Source organism: Gambusia affinis, linkage group LG16, assembly GCF_019740435.1.
Source record: "Gambusia affinis linkage group LG16, SWU_Gaff_1.0, whole genome shotgun sequence".
In the NCBI taxonomy this organism is placed as follows: Eukaryota; Metazoa; Chordata; class Actinopteri; order Cyprinodontiformes; family Poeciliidae; genus Gambusia; species Gambusia affinis.
In genome coordinates, this window is record NC_057883.1 from 17759419 (window position 1) to 17782321 (window position 22903).

General features: G+C 38.3%; 1 protein-coding gene across 2 annotated transcripts in view; it reads right to left on the reverse strand.

The window, feature by feature from the left end:
• Window positions 1-1629: 1629 nt before the first annotated feature.
• Window positions 1630-22903, reverse strand: part of LOC122845990 (G patch domain-containing protein 2-like) — a 28333-nt gene continuing 7059 nt past the window's right edge. Inside the window, exons 3-10 of one of the 2 annotated variants that reach the window (XM_044142628.1) lie at window positions 20658-20719; window positions 20068-20211; window positions 19669-19748; window positions 19515-19579; window positions 19397-19436; window positions 19216-19307; window positions 13441-13523; window positions 1630-6300 (exon numbers count right to left, since the gene is read on the reverse strand). In XM_044142628.1, coding sequence (XP_043998563.1) covers window positions 6137-6300; window positions 13441-13523; window positions 19216-19307; window positions 19397-19436; window positions 19515-19579; window positions 19669-19748; window positions 20068-20211; window positions 20658-20719 — 730 coding nt within the window. In that variant the 3' untranslated portion in view covers window positions 1630-6136. The remainder of the gene's footprint in view (window positions 6301-13440; window positions 13524-19215; window positions 19308-19396; window positions 19437-19514; window positions 19580-19668; window positions 19749-20067; window positions 20212-20657; window positions 20720-22903) is intronic. The other variant, XM_044142629.1, reaches the window with a different exon arrangement.

The following is a 22903-nucleotide window of genomic DNA, read 5'->3' on the forward strand; positions in this document are numbered from 1 at the left end:
GGTGGCTGTGGGTGCTCAGACAGCTGATGATGTGATTTGTAACTGTGGACCACCGGCGAGCGGAGAGAATTGCTCCCGACTCTCAACACATGGCAAAGTGACTACCGCAGTCCTTACCATTCAACTGGAAGATTAACAGCGGGGGATCGACTGATAATCTCCAGTGGCCAAGTTGAGTATTTTCTCTGTCACCCTCGCTGCAGTCCCAAACCAACATTTGTATTCGTCAGGACCACCGTCACTCAGCTAAGAAATGTCTTTTAGAGCACCAGTTAAACATTTTATTTATCATTTATGCATTTAATATCGTACCTGTGATAAAACAGGTTGATCCTTATATATTTCTTTTAGCAGCCATAAAGATAGCTGTTCTTTTTCAATAATAAATGAAACGTATATATTTAAAATACCGAGATGTTTATCAAAAAATGATTATACTGGAAGAATCTTACCTGGGCATTGAACACCACACCCACTGGAAAAGAGCTAGACAGGGTGAAGTATCAGCTGGTTTTGTGCCCTCACTGGGTTTGGGATGAGGTCCTACCCAAGTCAATTTACATTCCTACTCTATAGTCACAAGATGGTAGATATAAGCAGTCAAAATAAGATCCATTTGAAGGCTGTAGGGTTTATCAGTTAGCGATAGGGTGAGAAGGGTGAGGGGCACACCAAGATTGTGTTTTGAGCCCATTGGGTTTTTTGTTGTTGTTGTTTTTGTTTTTTGCAATAAATACACCCTCTTGGACAGATCATTAATAAATTTAAAAATATGTCTATCCACATTCATGCAGATTACATTCAGCTGTTCTGCTCCAAGAGTTCTTTAACTTGCTTTTATCACTTGTATAAGGGAAATTACAAACTCAACCCTAAGAAAATAAAGTGTCCCAGATAGCATGGCTGCTCTGGTCAGGCAACAGACTGGTCATTTGAATGCTGTGGTTAAGCCAAGTGCAAGAAACTTAGGTGTTTAGTTTGACCAGTCAATGTGCCTTAAAGGTCACTCAAAACAACAACTGATATATTGCCAAGCTAAGACAGTTGGTGTCAAAATAGGAACTCCAAGTGGTTATCCATGCTTTCATTTTCTATTAACTAGACTACTGAATTGCACTTTCAGATACATCAATAAAAAATACTAACAGTCACAAGAACCAGTTGTAGTTGCTCAGCAAGCAGCACCCGGGTTGAACATTGTCTTGAGATTCTTGATTCATCATTCAATCATTCATCATTCATCTCCTTACACATCTCTAATATAAATGAATGGCTTGATCAGGTTACATGTGTTATAATGGCCCAGTCAAAACCCAGACCAAAATCCAATGAAGAACTTGTGGCAAGCCTTGAAAACTTGTGTGTATTTGAGACAAAAATTGGTTCATCAGAGGATTGACTGGAACGTTACTCTTAAAAAGCTTATATGTATATAAATTTGAAAAGCATAAATTTATCTCCTTTAACTTCATATGCACTACTTTGTGTTGGCTTATTGCAGTAAATCCCTATAAAATATCTGGGAGTTTGTAATAACATCTAAACAAGTTAACAAGTTTGCAATGCACTGTGTTGAACATCTATGTGGCTTGTTATGCTCTTCAAAAAAAGTAATCATTTCTGTCTGAGTAAATTATGACATTGTTTATTTTTATTATCAAGTGATAACACTGCCTGTAAATGCTGTTAAATACAAAACTGACTAAACCTCTGTCCTCTCATTAATATTCCAACATGATCACAAAAACAATTTATTGCACATGAATTCAGTATTGAATTTAAAAATGCATAAATATTGGCATTTTTTTACACACATAACATAGAGGGGGAAAAAACATATCAATGTTTTAGGCATAGATCTTCCAAGACATTACAAATACACAAATGACTTGAGTTTAACTAGAGCGACTTTAAAACAAATTCTTAAGAGCCATACAAAGTTCATTAAAGAACTCACCAATTCATCTGTTTTACTGGAGCTTTAAGTTATAAAACCAGAAAGGAAGCTACTGCATAAAATCCTTAATGTTGAATTTTAGGATTGTAACTTCTCTTTTACATGAAGTAATATGGTACAGATGTTTTCTGAAGGATTAGTAATCCTCTTTAGATCATTTGCAAAGCAATTAGGCATGCCTCCACAAAGATAACAGCTTTAAGAGATAAGATGCCATTTGCACAACCTTCCAAATGTGATAGCTGCCTTAGAGCCCTGATACCACCAAGATTTTCTTAAATCCTTGTAAATGAAATTAGAAAAAAATATATAAAAAGGTGATGTATCTCCAGTGCGATCTATCGTGTAATTCTATTAATAAATTTAATGACCTCATTCCTAAATCCTCAGTTATAAGATGTAAAATAATCACATCATAAATACTATACAACACATTTTATACACTGTAATTAGTTAAGATGCATGGTGTCAACAATAATACACACATGTTATATATCAAGGCAATTACATAAATATATTAGCTGCCAAGAAACCATATGACATAGAGAAAGATGATTACCAGAAAGTCAGGGAAAAATGGCTCCATCCTCATTAGAAGCCCGTCCAAACCAAATGAATCTCTTCTGAAATACAAAGTGAGTTGAACTAAGGTGACTTACAACATGCAATTGTCAGCAGGAACCAGAGAGGCCTTTTTGCATACATTTTCATCATCAGTACACATTACACAGTAGGAACAAAAGCCACTGACAAGAAAGGAGGCAAAAAAAACAACTAATTCCCCTTTGACCTGTGACCAGTGTCACAGAGGGCATTGCTTTGCAGGAATGCAGATGAGTTTCAAGCAGAGTTTATGACAGCATTGTTGCTGCTCTTCCTCATAAGCTTAAAACCTATCAGTGGACAACAGAAACCACTGGGCTCGACCAGGCCGACCAGGCATCACTCATTCACTCACCTCCTAGGTGCCTTTGTCAGGTGATTGCTGCCGGAAAAAGGAAAACAGATCAATACATCTCCCATGGGCCTGACAGGTAATCTTTACCTGGGATGAAATATGAGTGCAACCAGCCTGCCGGATTCCTTAACTGTAACAGGACAATTGACTAGCTCTACGGAAGCCATTCCCCTATTTCTGAGCCATTGTAAATTAATTTTGAGGCATAAGGTCTGGGAGAGGTGTCATTATGGGAACTGCTAATTATTCTGTGGCAGCTGGGGTGTTGTTTCCCGTCTACTGACTGACCCATGCAGGAATTGATGCATCTTAATGTGAGTTTCCACTGCAGAAATCTTTAACATGAACAATGAATCTTTCTTTAATAAGCTTTGTTTCTACTACAGGAACCATCATTAAATTAGATTAGCTTAGTTGTACTTTTTGGATGTATCCTAAACAACAGGTGTGGTTTTGTAGTTAACTTTATATTAAATGAAATCAGTTTTCTTATAAACAATATTGCCTTTAAACTTGCAGTGCTTACATTCGATTACATGAATGCAATCAGATAATCTACTAAGCTCTCCTTTGTAGTCTGACAGCAAGAGGAAAATGAAATGAATTTCTATGAAATATGTTTCAGATCACAATATGCTACCCAAAGTTGTAATATTCTGGATATTACAACTTTGCCTGAGAGTAGCTACATGAGTAGACATGGCTACTCACCATAGAAATTACGACTGGATTTAAATCTTGTGTTTTGGAAGAAAACACAAGATTTAATTACTCCAAGTTTCTAATCCACAATCAACAGGAAATATAATAAGTTTAAGCTGGCAAATGAGTGTGAGGTTTCTGAGATCATTGCATTCCACTTTCCTTCCAGGGACATTTTCTGGGGTAAATGTTACTTGTACTTTTATTAGGCCCTTTTTCATACAATGGAAAAAACTAAAAAACACTGACCATTAACTAAGCAAACACTGTAAAGCTCTTCCAGCTCAAAACACACATGAATAGATCTCAAACAGCTGAGAAGCAGACTGCTCTAAACATCAATTTATAAATGTATTAGACACTTTTTTCTGTTTTACATTGATCATTAACCTGTGCAATTCCTATTTACCAGGTGCATTGCTGCAATGTGAAAAGGAGGGAAACCAGTAGCGGCTGAGGAGTGTGCGCAGATCTGAACACTGACAGATTTCTGTGGCGGCAACTAGCAAAGTAGTGTGAGGCATCCATTTAAACTATAGTGTGCCCACACAGCATTTATAAATGTCACCCCTCCCTAGCATGATCACATAAATCCTTCTCACACAGATTATTGCAGACATATAACTCACATTAATTAGCAAATCTCATTTTATTAAATGCAATTCTTCTTTTTAAAAAGGCTTTAAAATATCTGAAAAGACATGTCATACAGCTGGTGATTATGTTGTGAATTTCCGTAAAAAAAGACTTTAAAAAATGTGGTCAACTTTTGGTTCAAAACTTCACCAGACTTTTAGTAGGATACGCTGCTTACACTTCCAATTTTCTAGTGGTAATAAGCAATATTTGACTAAAAACTTGGTTTTCTTATTCTTATTTTTTCTGTTTTTATATTTTTCAACCATGCATGCATGCTTCTGTATACCTTTACATTTCTGCTGTTAGTACACCTGAATTTCCCCACTAAGGGACAATATAGGATATTTCTATTTTCCTCTAATTATGGTGGATGATCTGTGATATGGTGGGCCTCTTTCTTTTCAAAATTTTCAGGGAGCTTTGTTAAAATGCTGGGTATCATGAACTCATTCAAATATGATGACATTTTAAATTGGAATCTGGTGAACTCCACCAGAAAAATAAAAATGGGTCATCACTGTGTCTTTCAGCTGGAACATTATCCAAAATATGTGAACAAATCAACACAGAATTGATTCACCAGACACACAAACAACCTTCTTCTTTTGCACCGCAGTGCCTGGACCTGCAGAAAACCTGTTGATTGAGGTGAAGTGAAGGGAACATAAAACCTGTTGAGGACTCTAAATCAAATTGGGAGAGAGCAGAGGAATTCTCAAAGGTCATTCTGTATGTATGATCCAAACATGTGATATGTTTTAGGAGACTAAAAGTGTCCTACTGACAAAAATGTGGGCTGTAAAATATATTGATATGAGTGTCATCACTGAATAAATGTACTCACATTATAGGTGATTGAATTTTCTACATTTTTCAAGTGAGATAATGCTACTGCACTAAAAGTTGAATTGACTTTATTGCTTTGCACATCCTTTTCTATGCACCTATTTATTTGCTTTGCTCAGATTATTTTGTTTGTTCCCTCTGTATGGTGCCATTGATTTCCTAAAGATGAAACCACTTGGGAACTATATACCCAGAGGGGTTTGGAAGATACTGTGTATAACCCTCCTTTCCTGTTTCCTGTTGCTCCTCCAGCTCCAAGAGCAACTCAGCCAACATTGCTAAAAAAAAACAACTTTCTCAGACAGATTTACAGCCAGCCTTGAACTTTAAATCTGTTTGGGGAAATTTGAATATAGAGGGTAACCTGAAGAGAACAGAAGCGGCCCTCCAAGGACCATGACTATGCTCCCTCTGTGTTGTGCTAATGAGCACCTTTGTAGCAACTGTAGGTTTTCAAACCCATGCTAATAGGAGGCCTGTACTTTGTGTGGCTCGCCAGCGGTGGTCGCCTCTCTTAACCCTGCAACAGCATGTGGTAGCTAAACATTGTGATGTTCATCTCCCTCAGAGCTAGCTGCTTTACAGCCATTGTTGGTTGCCTTAAAGTGGAGCAGACGCCCCCTGGTCAACGAGCCTCAACTGACCATACTTTCCGAGGTTCCTGCTGACAAGTGCTGTGCTACGGGAGTGGACATAATTAATGGATTATGCAGTGGCGGGTGGCCTGGAGACTCAGTGAGGAAACAGGAAGAGAAGTAAAGTCTTGAGTCGAACGAGGAGCCACTTGAAGCTGCCTCCTTGCTTAAGGAGATGGCGGAGCGCTTAACAAGGCTTGATTGCATTAACATTTGTCATGCTTAATATACTATCTGGAAGGGCTGGATCGAGCAGGAACATGCTGATTTGAAGACTAATGATGTGCTTTTGTATTTTTTTTTTCTTTGTTGTAAAGTTTGTGAAGTAGAAGGGGGTTCTAGCTATTTCGTTCTCAGGCACAATCGCTTTAGGAATTAGATGGGTCTGTCAAGCCTCTTTCAAGTGTCCTCGTGGTTGCCCTGGAGTAAAGATGAACTCTCAGGCTGAGTAGAAGTAGAAGACTGAGGTGTACTTGGTCCTACTGCTTCAGGGCTTGGTGTGTTACTGCAGGCATCTCCTTTTGCCTCCTTTCTCTGCTGATCTTTATGAAATGGGTTGATAGCTAAAAAGAAAGACAAAGAACATTTCAAATTCTGAAACATGGGGCAAAAAAGAAAAAGGTTCAAATATGGGTGGATAAATAAATTAGAATATTAGTGAAAAGCTTATTCATTTCAGTGACTCAAGACAAAAAGTGAAATTTGTCATTTATATAGATTTATATAGGTGTATATGTAGCCTATATCTTAAATATGACTTATCATGCTTCCTTAGGTTAAGATAGGTCTATGGGCTACATAAAATATGTTGATTACATTTTTATAGCAGTGTCTGCAGTAGCAAAGTCCTGTTGGAAAATAAAATCAGCATCAACATGAATCAGCTTGTTGGACTTCAGAAAACACATTGGACCAACACCAGCAAATGACATGGCTACTCAAATAATCACTGACTGTAGAAACTTCATTCTTCCTCATTCTCTGGAAACTTTGATTTCTAAATTCAAAATTAGAAATCTCTGTATGTACTGAACGGGAATAAAATGAGTTAAATAAATAAACATTTGATGATACTCTAAGTTTCTCACATGCACTTGTAAAATCCCCCTTTTTGCTCACTGAAGCTACTTGAATTCAAATAATAAATCAAATCCAGAACTCATGGATCATTGCTTTGGATGTGTGGAAATATAACTGAAGCAATCCTCTACTAATAAGTTAAATATTAATGAGATTTTGGTCATGTGAGCCAAATCCAATTTGGCCCCATATGACTTGTGGACATGGATATTAAAAGGTTATTTTCTCCAGCTTTTAAAGCTTAACCAGTTCTGTAGCATTTATGTTTTTAACTCTAATCATCATACTTCGTTTCTCACTGACACCTTTCCCGTTGCAGATCCTCTTTGGTTTGGAAACAGCAGAGCGTATTTTCACAGGAGACAGAAGAACAAAGGAACAAATTTGCTCCCTAACCTGCTTTCCAACAGCTTCTACTTCAGTTTTGATAAATAAATCCTTCCAGGTCGCCACCCCAAAAAGGTAGCGCCAGTCACACAACGTATTTTCCAAGCAGCCCCACAGCAGAGGACAAGGCAACTAGAAGTGACATTGTGGCTGTGGGCTGTCTCAAAGGATTAGACATTACAGCATTCACTGGCATGTGCTTTAGTTCTTTCCCCTTATATCTGCTTGTGCCTCTTTCCAGATGACTTCTTCCCAAAACTGATCCGGCGGGCAAGATAATTGATTAATATTTCTTGAGGGAATGATGACTAACTGCTGCTGAGGTCCAACCTAAACACTTCGGGTTAAACATAGTCAAAGGGCTTGATCAAAATTCAGGAGTTTTCATATTTGACAGATACAAAGAAATGGCAGGGAACATTAGTTTGAGTGCATTAGCATGAGAGAGGTGCACTACATACCAACAAAAGTCCAACGTGAAGGTCAGAGTTGGGACGTGACAATGCAGTCACAGTAGAAACAAAATAAACCCCTTCAAATTAAATGTTTTTTTATGCTATTTTTATGTACCAAGGGTTTTAGTGTATTTTTTTTACAAGCTTTCATTTTAAAATAATGAAATTTGTGCCATTATTTAGTACATAATATTAGATTCAAATTATTTTAAAATAGATAACCACAATATCTTGAACTGTACTCATCACCACAATATTAATCATAATCTGAAGCATCACCATTGCCCTTACCAGGATCTCGAAAAATATGCCTCTTCTTCAAAAATACATGCAGCAAACTGTGTCTTTGTGACAGGCTCAACGTTGCAACGTGCATCAAGATCACAAGTTGATGTGGTTCTTTGCTGAGTTTTTCATACATATAATATTATTTTATTGGTGTTTTTAGTCTAAATAATCATCAGTTTAGAGATGGAAAAAATTCAAGACTGAAAATAAAAAATACTAAAAGTCTACAGAAAACTTTGAAAGACCTTAAGAAACCGTTAAGAAATATTGCTCAAATGTCTTTGAAAAGATTACTGGCACCTTGAATGGAAAAGTGAGGGATTATTGATAGTTTTGAAGAGTATTTTACAAAACCGGCTCTTTATGTAATATTATATAAAGACAAGGCACCAAAGTATTTTATTAGGATGTTTTGAACTTCCAGTCAAACTTAATAAACATTTTCTCCTACAACCAACACACCTTATGTTGCCCTGTAAAGAGGCTAAATCCCTCACCCCTGCAGTGAAACATGGTGGTGAAAGCATCATTCTGTGGTGTGGCACAGAGAGAATTAATATGGTCTAGTCAAAGTTTAGACCTGAATCTAATGAGAATCTGGAAAAAAAAAATTTTAACTGCTGGAGTGGATTTTATTTAGAAATATCAGCGCAAACAAGGTTCATGAGAAAAAAAATAGCTGAATTGAAACTAGAAACATGAAGCCATTATGAAAAAATGCATTTTATATAATAATACTTAAGAGGGAATTTATGTGTTTAAATGATAACTTTAAAGAAAACTGACTAAATGTTCCTCTAGTGAAGCAAAAGCAACACCTGCAATCAAGTAGTTTTACACCAAGGTCAGTAAAGAAATTAGAATGCAACGATTCTCTGTCAGAGGAAGAATTACAGTACATACATTTACTGTCGGTGATAATGGGAAGTTGAATGGAACCACCTCACCATCTTAATAAGCTCTTATGAGATGCTCTCTAAAAACAATCATTACAGGCCTTCCTGGAGCACTGCCGCTCCCCCTGTTTATTAATCAGCTAATTACACATTGACAGTAATGGGCCTGCTGATTCCCACACTTAAATGAACAGGGTTGAATGGCTCTTTAATGATTAGCCTTTGTGTTTCTCTCTCCCTCTTTTTCTATGCTGCTCCCGCTCATGAACACGCCCACACACACACGCACACCCGCACGCCCACACACACACACAAGCAAATGCAAAAGTAAGACGTTCAAATCAGACCTCCCGGCAAGAGGGTTTGCACACAATTCAAGAAGCACCTGACAGAATCGGCTGCTAAAAACAAATATGTCTCCATAAAGACAAACAAAAAACTGTGTGTATGCAAAGGCAGCTGGTAAGTGGAGCCTGTACATCAACCTGCGTGAATTTCAGTGCTAAACTCACCCTGCGGCAACATCAAAAGCCACCCCCCTCCCACTCCACCCTATTTCTTGCACGTAAAAGTTTGGTGGAGCAGCGCAGACAGGTGCAGGTAGAGACCAAATAAATGGGGGTGGGGGTTGAAGGACAAGAGCAGGTTGTGGAGTGGAGCTTGAGAGGGCAAAATAGTGCGCTGGGCTGCATTTCTGTCAGCACAAGTGATGGCTGAGTGGTAGCGTTATTTGTCTTGTGCTGCCACGCAGCCCTCGCACCAGCCTGGGCATTAATGAGAGGGGGCCGGACCGCCAGGCAGGAACGCACCGGGCCTCCGGAGCAGGTGATCTGTCACGCTGCCGTCTCGCTTGGGCAAGGGAACACATGAAGGCAGAGAGGGGAGTGTAGGTGGCCTCGCCCTGGCTAAGGGCTGGCCTGCATCTGGGCAGCCATATTGTACCAACACATCAAAACAGCAAACAGTAACTTGTTAATTGACTATAAACAAGCATAATTTCTACCTGGAGCGATCATCAAATAAATACCTAAATCAGATTATGGAACAAAAATGCGTAAAATCTTGGAACTAATCAAGCACACATCCAAGCCTACTATTTTCAGTCAATTTAAGAAATGATCACCACTGGTAAACAGCTGCATTTGACTACTTACCTCTCTGTGTCTGAACCAAATAAATTTCAGAACACTTGACAGACAAGTATTTCAAGTTCAGTTTTAACCAAGAGTGATCTTTCAGGATGAAAATTCATCTTACTGTGAGAAAAGTAATTGTAGATAAACTTGAGTTTTTATTAAAATGCCCTGTAATAACATTTCCACAGCTACATTACAGTAGCACGGTTAAACTTTCACAAATATGTCAAAAATGGACAGATTATTTGGAGACAGGTGAGACTTGTCCAATCACTGGCTCCCAAACACCAGGACTCTGGTGACGGTGGTTCAGTGAAATGGAAGCAACAAATTTCAATGTTTCAAATAACAGGTTTTGTTGGAAGTGTTCTTACTCCACTGGCAAATTATGGGCAAAGCAAGCTCATCATAGACTAATTTCCATAAGGAGCCGGTTTGTTAGATCTCTAAACTACATCAGAAAAGAGTACTTGCTAAATTCCTAATGTAAATCCTAAATTTATTAATTAAACTTTAACATCACTCTATATTTTGGTCAATAATATTTTGGTCGCTGTTTTTCTATTTGTTCTTTCTTTTTTACATACTGGTACTTCTGAATTTCAAACATGTATCTGAATAGAGATATTGAAAGCTACAAGCCTGAAATCAAAAAGGAAAGGTTCTAGTCTTGATAATATATACCCTTAAAACTATTAAATGGGGAGAAAGAAGAAGAACAAAAGTATCTTTTGTTCAAAAATTTGTTGGACTGAGTTGAATTTCTGGATTGGCAGGAAGAAAAGTAGAAAGTTTCCAATTTAAAGCTGAGAAATGGAGTGGTCATCTAATCCAAACAGATACCTGGCCTGATAAGTTCTTGTGTTTTGTTGTTTTTTTTTCCTTCACGACCAGGTTTAGCAGTGCCGTGAAGGTGCTAAAAGGGTAAAGAAAGAAGACAAAGCAACAGCTGGGTACCGCCTGAGTAATTTTCCATGGAGTCCCGGAGGATACCTTCAGCCACAGACCATTTTCACTCCTGATTACAGAGTTCCAGATCCAGCCACTAACATATACAACAATCCACTTCCTCTGGCTAATCCAAAGACTCAGCTGTCGTGTTCACTAAGAGTAATACGTCGCTCTTTCTACTGAATGCAGACAACAATCTTTCCATGCAAACAGGATGTCTACCGGGAAACGACTTCACTCAGTAAATCACAGAATCTGATTTGCCTCTGTGCACATTTATGTCAGAGTGGCAGCAAACCAAAATTCCTGTGCGGAGAGTGTGAAAGCTTGTCAGAGTAAGTGTGCATCTCCTGGAGGTCCTGTGATTACTGAGCAGAGACATGGTGCAGGGGGCTGCCAAAGTAAAGATTTATACAGAGCAGTTGCAGCTGCAGAAACTGACATTGGACGACATGGGATGCATAATAAATCATAGTGGGCAGGGGGCACTAGGCTCAAGAAACAGTAAAGCAGTCCGAACAGGGTCGGAGAGGATGTGCCGTTCAATAACTCTCCTTCTTTATCATTCCCTTACACATAGACAGACTTTAATATTGAATTCAAGTAATTTTATATTCACAATTTCTGTACAAATCACAAAAAATGTGCAGAATTCTACAAAAAATAGATATTTTCAAAATGATTTAATTTAAGTCTGTTTATAGTAGACTACATGTTACCTGTCAACAGACTGAGGGATGTCCTGCTTCTGCATGTTGAATACAAGAGGTCCTTAGGGGCCAGGGGTGAATCTGTTTTTTTCTACTTTTATGGGAAGAGGTTCGGCACTAGGAAGGTGAAGGACAGAATTGCCAGCTATTCCATCACTCAGTGCAATAAATGGATCCAATCTGTATCCAAGCAAAGCATTGGCTGTTTTTAAATTCCACCTCTTTTATCCAAATGAATGATGGACCCCAGTACAGAGCCCTGTGCAGCAATATTAATATACATCAGGGGCCCACACCCCTCAGTAAATCAGGGAACCACTAGCATTTGTTATTTAAATGACAAACTGCAGCTGCAAGAGTGGTGAATGGAGAGGAAATGGTGGACAAACCAATTCAGATTTCAATCCGGTGAAGACACAAGGTTCAGAGCCATCAGGCTAATGAAAACAGGCAGCTCCACTGGTCTAAACACACACAGCACAGACAGCTTAATGTCTTCTGAGATAGAGTAAACTCTGTGTAATGCCAATTATCACTTCTCTGTGCTAAACCTCTCCTTACCACCTTACCAAATAATCAATATTTGATTGTAAGTAATAAAAAGTTTAAACCTTTTCACATTTTGCAACATTAGAAGCATAAAATTCAGTATCATTATGATTTTAATTACAGAACGCAATATAATATATAATTGTGAAGGGAGAAGAAAGATTATGTGGTGCACAAAATATTTTTCTAAAATATGTGTGTGATGCATTTGTATTCAAAGCTCTTTATTTCAACACTCATAGATAAAATCCAGTGCCACCTATTGCCTTCGGAAGTCATCGATTTAGTAAATAAGATCCAAATGTGAACAATTCAATCTCAGTTATTAGAGAACATTAGAGAAGAAATAGCATAAAGAAGACTAAGCAAACAAATGTCCAGAGTCAATGGCTTAGTTAAAAAGTAAAAAAAAAAAATTATGGTTATAATCTGCTTTAGGCAAAGATAAAAACAAAAAAAAACTGATACAGCAGAGGATACTTTCTGCTGTAAAAAAGAAGCAAATCTGACATTTTTCAGTAGCTTGTAAAATGCTATTGTGCTGTCACAAATATCCATTTCATATCTCCCCTTACTGCCCTTCCATTTTTATTGATGCAGGCCTATAATACCACTCAAGTAGATTGTTTCATAAAAATGTTTGCTTTCATGTTCCAAAAAGAACATTCTGCTTTGACTTGCTGTTCTGCTGTGTCTTGACAGTGACCATACTGAGAAGAACAAAAAAGAAAATTTAAAGCTGGAGACTAGAGTGGAGTTGTGGTAATAGACTGGAATGGACAAATCAGCTTTGTTTTTAATAATATAGAACAATAAGTAAGGGCAAAAAACAAATTTTTCATGTAAATACTCAAGAGTTTTTCAAACTCCAATTTTTTACAACTTGTCAGTCTTTTTTAAGCGTTAAAATCATAATTTTATTATGAATCTAGAGTTTTCTTGCTTAGATGGACAAATGGGCAGACAGTCGGATGAAATTTAAATAGGAAACTAAGTCTAGTAATTGCAAAGGAATCCTAAAATCAGGAAAAAAACTTTTACCAGTAATTTGTACCAAAGCAAATCATTATCCCAAGAAGTCTGTTTAAAGAAAATCACATCAGTGTTAAACTGCAACACCAGCATTAAAATAACATCTAACCAAAGTTGCTAAACTACAGAAAAGCATATGTAATACAATAGCCTTTTTCAACATCTTTAAGACATGGTTTCCAAATTAGTGCAGATGTGTGACTGTGTGAAGGCTGTCACCTGATGTGATGAAAACAGCTTCTGTTTCTTTCTTCCTCCACATGTCAGATGAGCACAACAGTCCCGGAATGAAATTAATCTGTCTGGAGGGTCAGTGAGACAAAAACATCACCAAATCATGAAATAATTTTATAAAAGTCAATAAAAACCAGCACTGCACATTTAGAAAAACACTTTGTTTGCGGTCATGCATGCATTTTGTCATGTCTACATTTTTCTTCATTAAGTTTTTTTTTCCGTAACTGAAACTCTTAAATGAGTAGAGATGCTGAATCAGAGCTATTTTTATGTTAAACACATGGCCCTGCTCAGGGCTACGTGCATCATGTTAGGATCACTGCAAGCAGAAAAGCTTCATCACTGATCTCAATAGCTCTGAATATTGGAGAGAAGAATTTAAGTTCAAGGACTGCGCCTTCATCTGGAGGTAGGAGAGAGTTTTAATGTAGGCAGTAGCACAAGAGTGAAGTGACATGAATATTTAAGATGAAATGTGCAATTATGGTGTCTTTTATATTCCTTAATTTTACCTAATATTTTTCAAATGTTTTAACAGGCAATCTTTTTTTATACATTTCTGCAAAGCCAGACTTTATTGTAATCTTTTGAAGATGTCTTGATTAATAGTATCTGAAAGTCATAACTTTAAGAAAAGGAAAAAAGACCTGAGAATTATCATCCTTCAGTTTATCATTTATTTTATGTCAGGTTTTCAGGTGGTACCATTATAATCAGAGCCAAAATTCATCATGTGTTAAAGTCATACTATTATAGAGTTTAAAATTTTTTGAGGTTTTTTTCCAAGGTGGAATGATAATTCAGCCTGTAACTTGTGGCTGATATTTACATTCAGCGTTAAATATAATCATACATTCCAACAAAATTTGGTTATAATGTCCCTTAGCAAGTGACTCCACTAATTGCATGTTTTTTTATGCCTCAAAGATGCATCTGCCATGCAATCTCTTCTTTTAGTGAGAATCAGTAGAGCTAAGTTAAAGTGGTTAGCTATTTGTATGCATTTTGAGTCTGTGTGGATTAGAGAAAACTTTTAATAAATTCAAATTTATGTAGCCAGTTTTTTAAAAAATAATATAAATTTTGTAATTAAGCAAGTCAAGAAAATGCTAATATATCTAGTAATGTTATATGTTTAATATTCTTCATAGACTACATTAAACAAACAGAAGCAAAGTGTGACATGAACTGAATATCTCAATAAATCTTCAAGACAATATCTTAAAACAGCAGAAATGCAAACAGAGGAAAAGTAGGAGATCCCCCTCAGACACCAGGCTGCATAAAGCTTCACATCCCTTACAGACACATTGTACAGCGAGGTCCTATCAGGCCAGCATTTTAACTGGCAACCCATTCCATGACCTCAACACCCATAAATCACATGACGGGTGTGCAGGCGCTGGGTGTTGAGAGCTGTTCAGGGCATGCTTTGAGCGAAGTCCCTATGTTGTATAATCAATAGATATAAAAATAAATGGCCTGACCGTTATTCTCTCCCTGCTACCTTTCTCTAATAAAATCCCAGTAATGCATATTTCATTTACTTTTATACTTATTGATTACCTGTACTCCAGTTAGTAAATCACGCTCCTATCGATCCCTCAATCGTACCTCTGTCGGACAGCACATAACCAGCCATTTGCGCCCCTGATAAAGAGCTCAGACATTGAACTCCCCACAGTAAATCTTTGCAAACTAACTTTTTAATTCCAAAATCGATCCACATTTAAACGTCGCATTATTTCACAAGGCACGCCTGCGGCATTAAAAGTAATACTGTGATGCATTTGGCCTTAATGTATGGAGGGCCAACCCTCTATCTCCTTCCTCCCTGCATCGAGGCAGCGACATGCAGCCAACCTGCAGCCTGGAGGGAGGAAAGCCGCCTCTCCTGCTGCAGGGTGCTGGGAGATGGAGCCTCTTCAGGGCCATCCAGAGCCCACTGAGGCACTCAGCACAATCCTAATCAAACATGAGAAAACTATCAGCTGGCTCATTAAGCAGGAGAAAATACTACCAATTATTTCAGCAGAAAATGCAAGCTACAACTGTCAGCAGTTGTGCAAAAAAAAAAAAAGCACTGCAGTGTTAAAATTATTTAACATCTGTCACTTCATCAGTTTTCAAAAGCTCGACAGATGTCTGTCTAAATTTACTAAAAGTGTGATGCAGGAGCAAAGATTGACATTGAGGCTCTATGCAGCAAAAAAGGGGGGCAATAACTAAATGCTATCAAAGACACAAGGACACAGAGGAAAATGTGCACAAGATGGATTTTTTTAGGTCATATGAGACTTTAAAACACAATAAACTCCCTCAGGGAGCAAAGTAAAACAGCACTGACACGGGGTCAATTGTAATTTTAGCGCACACATCCAGAAGCAAATATATCAATTAGAAATGATGAATCAAAAGCAGAGGGAGAAGTCGCAGTTAGAAAAACGACCATCTATTTTCATTAGTGTACATGCTGCTTCAGGTGTGAGCGGGATCTCAAGATTAATAGAGGAATTCAAATGAATCAGAAAGGATTAGGCTCTCCAGGGAGCATAATCAATAACTCCAAACCAATAATCAATAGGCCACTCACACCAATATACTAACTGCTGACACTGTGATCTCACAATTAAAATGAAAACTGGGAAGGGAGTGGTGTAAGACTATGATTTATCTCATAGCGCAAGTGTCATTTAGGAATAAATAAGTCAATAGATAAAAGATGCTAGACCTGTGCAGCTCGGGTGGGAGGTGGTTATGCATTTTAAAATGGCCAGTGGCCCCGATGCAACCTAATCCCACAAAACACTGCATCTGCTAACACAATGATTCAAAGATAAGAAGAAAACACTCTAAAACATAAATAACGATGCTAAAATGAAGCGATCTACATTCTTTATTGCTGCCTGGATTTTGTGCAGTCCAACAGTAGTTCTGGCACCAAGCAGTCCCACAGCATGATCCTGCCACTACCAGGAATGGTATATGATTTAAAGCTTGATTAATTCTGAAAAATCACACTGGTAATCTGTGATTTTACCAGTGAAAACCACTGGTAAAATCAGCTCAATCCATTATATCTGGAATAATGGATTGAGCTCTTATTCCAGGCTCAATCCTGGAATAACGGTTTCAGGGTTATTCCAGTATTAAGACTTGGTGGTAAATGGGTTGTTGTACAAGTCACCATGAGAAAAAAAACAACTTTCTGAGGTCTAATGGAGTCTCTATAAGTGGTCAGTATCTTACCTGCAATAGAAAGTTGTCATGGTTGTCAGAGTTGGGACAGAGTTAAAGATTTTTTTTCAATAGTAACCTAATTTCATAGGACTCAGCACAAGTATATAGTTGCAATCTTTTTCAGAGCACAACTAACAGATAATATATATTTTATTTTATAGTTCCTGAGAGTCAACCCCCTTTCTAATGCTGCCCTGGACAATTGTCCAAACAGCCCACATCAAAAACCAACATAGAACCAGTCTCAAGTCTTTCACAGGATGTAAAGTGTTTAATTCCACATTTGCCCTGTATGTAGCTCCATCCATCTAGAAATGCATGCCCACAGAATGATGCTGTCTCTTCCATGTATCATGTAGGAGATGGTGCATTGTTAGGCTATTGTTCGGCACAAATTGTTTTCTCTTACTTAAGCAGCTTCTTCCATATGTCTGTTTCCTCTACTAAATCATTTCTGAAGACTTCTTGAGGATTTTTACCAACAATGAAAATCAGAAATATGTAGTGCACAACTAATGCAAGAGATTGTCAGCTTTCGATCTCCACAACTCCTCTATAGTTACCATAACCCTCTTAACTAATTATGTAATGAAATGCTTTTTTATTTGCAAAATTTTTTAAATGACGTGTTCAACTCACTACTTTGAGTCTCATACAATACCATTAAATACATCGAAAGTTTCTGTTGTATTGTGAAAAAACGTGAAAAGTTCAAGAGTTATTATTACATTTTCAAGTAAAACGAAGAGCACCAATCAAAACCGACCACTAAGAGACATTTCTGTTTGCATGTAATTGTTTGGGATGAACTTGACTGACCCAGGAGTCGGGTCGTAAGCACAAGGCAGCCGTATCACTGGAGAGTGGATTTGAACACCTCGGGGAGACGGATTCAGCTTGTGCCGTCCAACGAAACACATCAGAAGCCCCTCTCGTCAATCCCCTCCCACTCTCTCCCTCATTCATTTGGGAGTATGATTTATACTTTTTGAAGTGAAGGGTCTTGAATCCCACTATAAAGGAATTAAGAGATCTCCCCTGAGTCTGTCATTCAAATGAGAGCATGGCAAGGATATGAGGGCTTTTTAATAGGAGAAATTAGTATTCACAATGCCTTAAACTGGAATCTGAAGGAACCTTTCAGGTGGAGAAGAAAGGGCCAGTTTAGAAAAGAAAGCCCTAAGAAGTCAGGGGCTTTTCATAGCAGTCGTGTTTTTGCCCCTCATCAAGAAGAGCCTCAGCGCTCTGTGAAATAACCCAAGAGAGTGGGGAAGGAAAGGCGTGTGGATATGTGTGTGTGAAACAAAAATTAGGAATGCACCATAAATAGGCAAAGTGGAAACAACACAATGAGAAGTCCCACAGTCTCCAGGCCAAGAGGGCTGCTCAGTTCCTCAACAGCTCCCCATGCAGATCCAACTGTTCCAGGGAAGACTGGGAGCGACGAGACTCTTTGACAAACATCTTTTGGATTTCTTTAACGCTTCTTTGCCGACCCAGAAATGGTGGAATTTAAATCAACATTAAGTCAACAAAGCATTTCTCTATTTGTAGTACCTGACCTTGAAAACTACTAAGTTGAGCCAAATCTGAAAGTGGCTTACTGTTGTTAGCTTAGCTCCAACTTTGGAACTAGAATTTCATTAATGGACAGATTTTATTTGGTCAAAATATTAGCTTTATGCAGGAAAAATATATATTTGACCATTTATATCTGGATACATAAAACTAAAAAATACCTAGTTACAGTACCTTAAAAATGTATTAAAACCATTTTGTATTGTCCATGTCTTGTCACATCACAACCAAAAACATCAATGTATTTTGCTGGGTTTTTATGTAACAAACAACATTCAGTAGTATACAGTTATGAAGTAGTTGTAGTAGCTGTTGTTTTTCAAATTTCCTGGTATTTAGCTAAGTTTATTTTCCTCCAAAATCTAGACAACCTCCATATCCCAACTTAAAAAAATCCTTATTACACTGTGATTCTCCCAACATTGGGTTACAGTGGGGATGGTGTATTCAAAGTTATCTGCTGACAGTTTTCTGCCTCACATAGCATTGTGTATGTAGACCAGGGTTGTCAAACTCCAGTCCTCAGGGGCCACTGTCCTGCAGTTTTTAGATGTGCCACAGGTACAAAACACTGGAATGAAATGTCTTAGTTACCTCCTTCTTGTGTAGCTCAGTTCTCCAGAGCCTTGCTAATGACCTAATTATTCTAGTCAGGTGTGGTACAGCAGAGCCACATCTAAAAGTTACAGGGCAGTGGCCCTCCAGGACTGGAGTTTGACACCTGTGATGTAGACTAAATAAAACATGTCCTTCCACATGTTTGTGGTCTCAATTATACAGCCATTGTCAAATACAGCAAATAATGCTACTTGTGGCTTTCCTTTCAAAAACAGTTTTCTTCTGCATCATCTTCCAATAATGGCTATATACTTGTTTTTTAATCTGCAGACAATAATAAAGGAGACAATGGTGCATCATTTAACTTTTGTCATTACCTACCTGCTTATGATGGATGGGGGGGAACATCTGACATAGGAACCTTCTGACATCATGTCACTGGGACACATCGGTAGTGGGCACAAAGGGTTCAACTGTAAATTTCAAGTGTCAAATTTAACACTGATAGTTTTAACGGAACAAAAGCAAAATTACATTAAAATAATTTGATAACATAACATGCCTGGTTTCTGTCTTGATTCCCAACAGAAGGCAGCCAGAATCTAAAAGGATACAACAAAACAATGAATGGTAAAATCCACATGGCAACCGTTTCAGTAGAATCTCTTTGTGAGTCTTACTTTCTCTGGCAATGATCAGCAGTGAAATGTCTCAGTCTTTCCACAAACACCGGCATGTTGTTGCTCTGTTCGACAAAAGTTGCAACAAAACAAAGCAAAGTTGGTACAACAGTTTTCGGCTTCTTTAACATTAATGAGGACACATTTCCTTTACCTTTCTAGAAAGACGCCTCCTGTCCCGCCTAATGCAGCAGGCAGCAGAGCAAGCCAATCGTTTAGGGCGTGAATGATACCCTGCAACAAGTAAAAAACTTTACATTTCTGGCAATGATGAATGAAATAAGAGCCAAAGGCACAGAGTGTGTAAAGAAAGACATGACTAGCTAGCTGGCTAATTAGCTAGCCAGTCAATCAATTCGCCTTTATTTGGTGAAAATATTGGCTAACTGGCTGGCTATTTGGAAGGATGGATGGATGTCATTTCTTTATATTAATCCTGACCTGACAGTTTTTCCAAATTGTGCAGCAACCCTGAGACTCACCCACAGGGAGTCTGAACATCACAGAATCCCCCAGTTATATCCCTAAACAGGAACATAAAAGCTTAGACTACCTCTAACAGAGCGCCGTGCAGGTTGGAGGAAGTTGGTGGAGGATTGTCTATCCTCAAGTGAAAGCGGACTGTCAGAGTCCCAGTTGGGCAGCAGGCCGACTCCACAGTCCCCTTCAAAGAACCAGTCGCTCTGCTCATCATCACCTGCACACATGGGAAGGTAAATGCATTATTGGTTGGAGTGATATCGCCTGATCAACATTGGCTCTTTTCTAAACCATTTTGATTGTGGGCAAATTTAAAAACCTGAAGTTTCTAGGTGGACTGCACAGCACCAGACAGCGAGCTGATCTCAGGCCTGTCACTCAGCAAACTGTCCACAGGAACCATGCCTCTCACAGTCAAGGTGTAGTGACAACTGTTAAATCAGAGGCCGCCCGGCCCCACCGCGGCTAATGAGATTAGCAAAGGCTTCAGCGCTCATTAACACGACATGACAACGTCTTATTAGAGTCGCCTGGGTGCCCAGCAACCAGCCATTGTAGCCAAACCTCTTTATCCAGCCCCAGAATTCACTCAGAATTGAGCACAGGCATGTTCATAAATTTTTCAGAAAATGCTATGTGTAAAGGCAGATCAGTTTGTGATACCTTGTCTTCCTTCATCATTGGTGAACAGACCGGGGTCACTGCTGCACGTGCTACTGGTTTCCCTGCAAAGAAAAGACACAAGGGAAAAAGAGAATAAGAATCTAAGACTTATTTGGATCTCTTTGGAGGTCGGATGAATGTTATGGAATCTGAAAAGTGAACAATGTCAATTAAGAATTTACATGGCCCCTGAAATATCAATATCTAAAATGTGGCACTCAGTAACAAAAATAATGAAAAAGAGCAAAGCCGGAGGTCGACATGAATAGAAATGACACAAAAAGACAGAGCGCTGTGTGTTTCTGCCTCGTTGCAATGGCGAACACAAAGGCATCAGGAGGGACTCTGATCGAAGCCACTGAGTGACACGAACAATCTAATTGAATATCCTCCGCTGTCAGCTCCAATCTAATCTGGCCCACATTGTGGAGGATGACAGCACTGAGAAGCACAGTCCCCCTGGCCGCCCCTCCCTTTGGGTGTGCCCCTCACACAGCAATCCACAGACATGCCACCACTTCCACGCAGCAACTGGCTGACATCTGCTGTGTGGGCTGCCATCGCTTACCATCCAGACCGCCCCACTGCTGGTCCTCTCCACACCCTCCGGCAAACCCCGCTAACTGGAAATCTCAAAGCTAAGATCATTATTCATAAGGGAATACACTTGGAAACTGCTATTTCAATAATGCCAGGCACTAAGAGTGGTAGTCAAAAATATAAGTTGCAGGGTGGCACCTAAATCAGTTACTAAAAATCATTATTTTAGTAACTGATTATTCAATCAATTATTCTGATAATTAATCAAATAAAAAATAATCGGTATTTTCAGATTTTTCATTTAACGTTGTAAGCCTTTTTATACAATGTTAGAAATACATATAAAAAACAAGTTATTAAATTCCTTTTTTAAATAAAAAAAATAAGCATTTTATTGCCTAAAATAAAATAACATACCATTCCTCTAATGAATTTGAACCAGATGAAGCTAAAACTAGGCCACTTGAGGGTTTTTGGCAAAAAAATTAATTAATAAACGTGTTAATACATCATTTCTGCTCTGAAGATAAATATTTAATAACTGATCCACTTGCATTACAAATTCTTCAGTTCAAATATTTTAGCAAAAGTAGCAGAGGTCAGAAGACGTTTTAGAAAATCTAAAAATGTCTACAATTTAGATGTTTTAGAAAATTGAAAAGAAAAACTCACGTCTTGGAAGTACAATTAAAAGGTGGTTTAATGATTTTGCAGAGTGTTGAACTCAGCAGTTTTATACTGTAATAATTTGTTTTATTTGTTTTATAATTACGGTAAGCTGCAGTCATTAATTACAGCAAAAAGTGAAGCATTTTATATGACAAAAATGTCAAAGATTCTGACTCAACAGTGGCAGCTGTATTGTTTAAGAATTGAACTTTGTGTTACTCTAATGGAACGGAAGCTGAGTTTTCCTGACAATCCTGCAGATTGCTTCCTGTTTATCATCTCTGACCTTGCTTGCAGGAGAAACCTGGAGGGTTCGATATGTGCTGATACAGAGCTTTGCCATATTGCACAGGGCTCTGAGTGACGTCAGGATAAGAAAACGTCCATCCAGACTGTCCATCTGATCTGTGGCCAGATGGTCACGCATCATCTCCCCGAACATCCAACAGAAGCAGATGCGAAAGGGGAGACGGCATCTCCTGAGAATCTGGAAGATGTCTGGCCCAGCCCTGGACTGTCCCTCCTCCCCCACCCTCCCTCATCCAACGCCTTCAACCCCGTCTCTCCAGACTGATTCCCCGGGCCGCTCCTCAGTAACGATGGAAACATCTGCTGACATTTGATGCTCATAGTACAGTGGAGGACGCAGGTTTGGACATTTACAAAGATAATTATTATCGTGTTAGCACATTTCATGCTGCTAAGGACCAGCAAGGAACACATTTTTTCTTCAGTTTTTTAAAATAAAAATAATTTCTTCAGCTTTTTGGAGAAAGTTTATGTCAAGTCTAAGAAACACAGGTATTAACATTTATTCAGAAACTCATTAAACTGGCAAACCCATTTTTATGAGACAAAATATGTTTTTTTTATTAAGAGGTGACCGTTGCCAGAGATAAAACAAACTTGGAGTGTATTTTTAAAAAAGTAGATTATTTCTTCTGAATTTAGAACTTTAATAAGATTATTTACTGGATTGCAAAAGTACTAAACTGACTAGTAGGGTAGGGGAAGCCCAAGTCCGAGAAGAGCCAAGA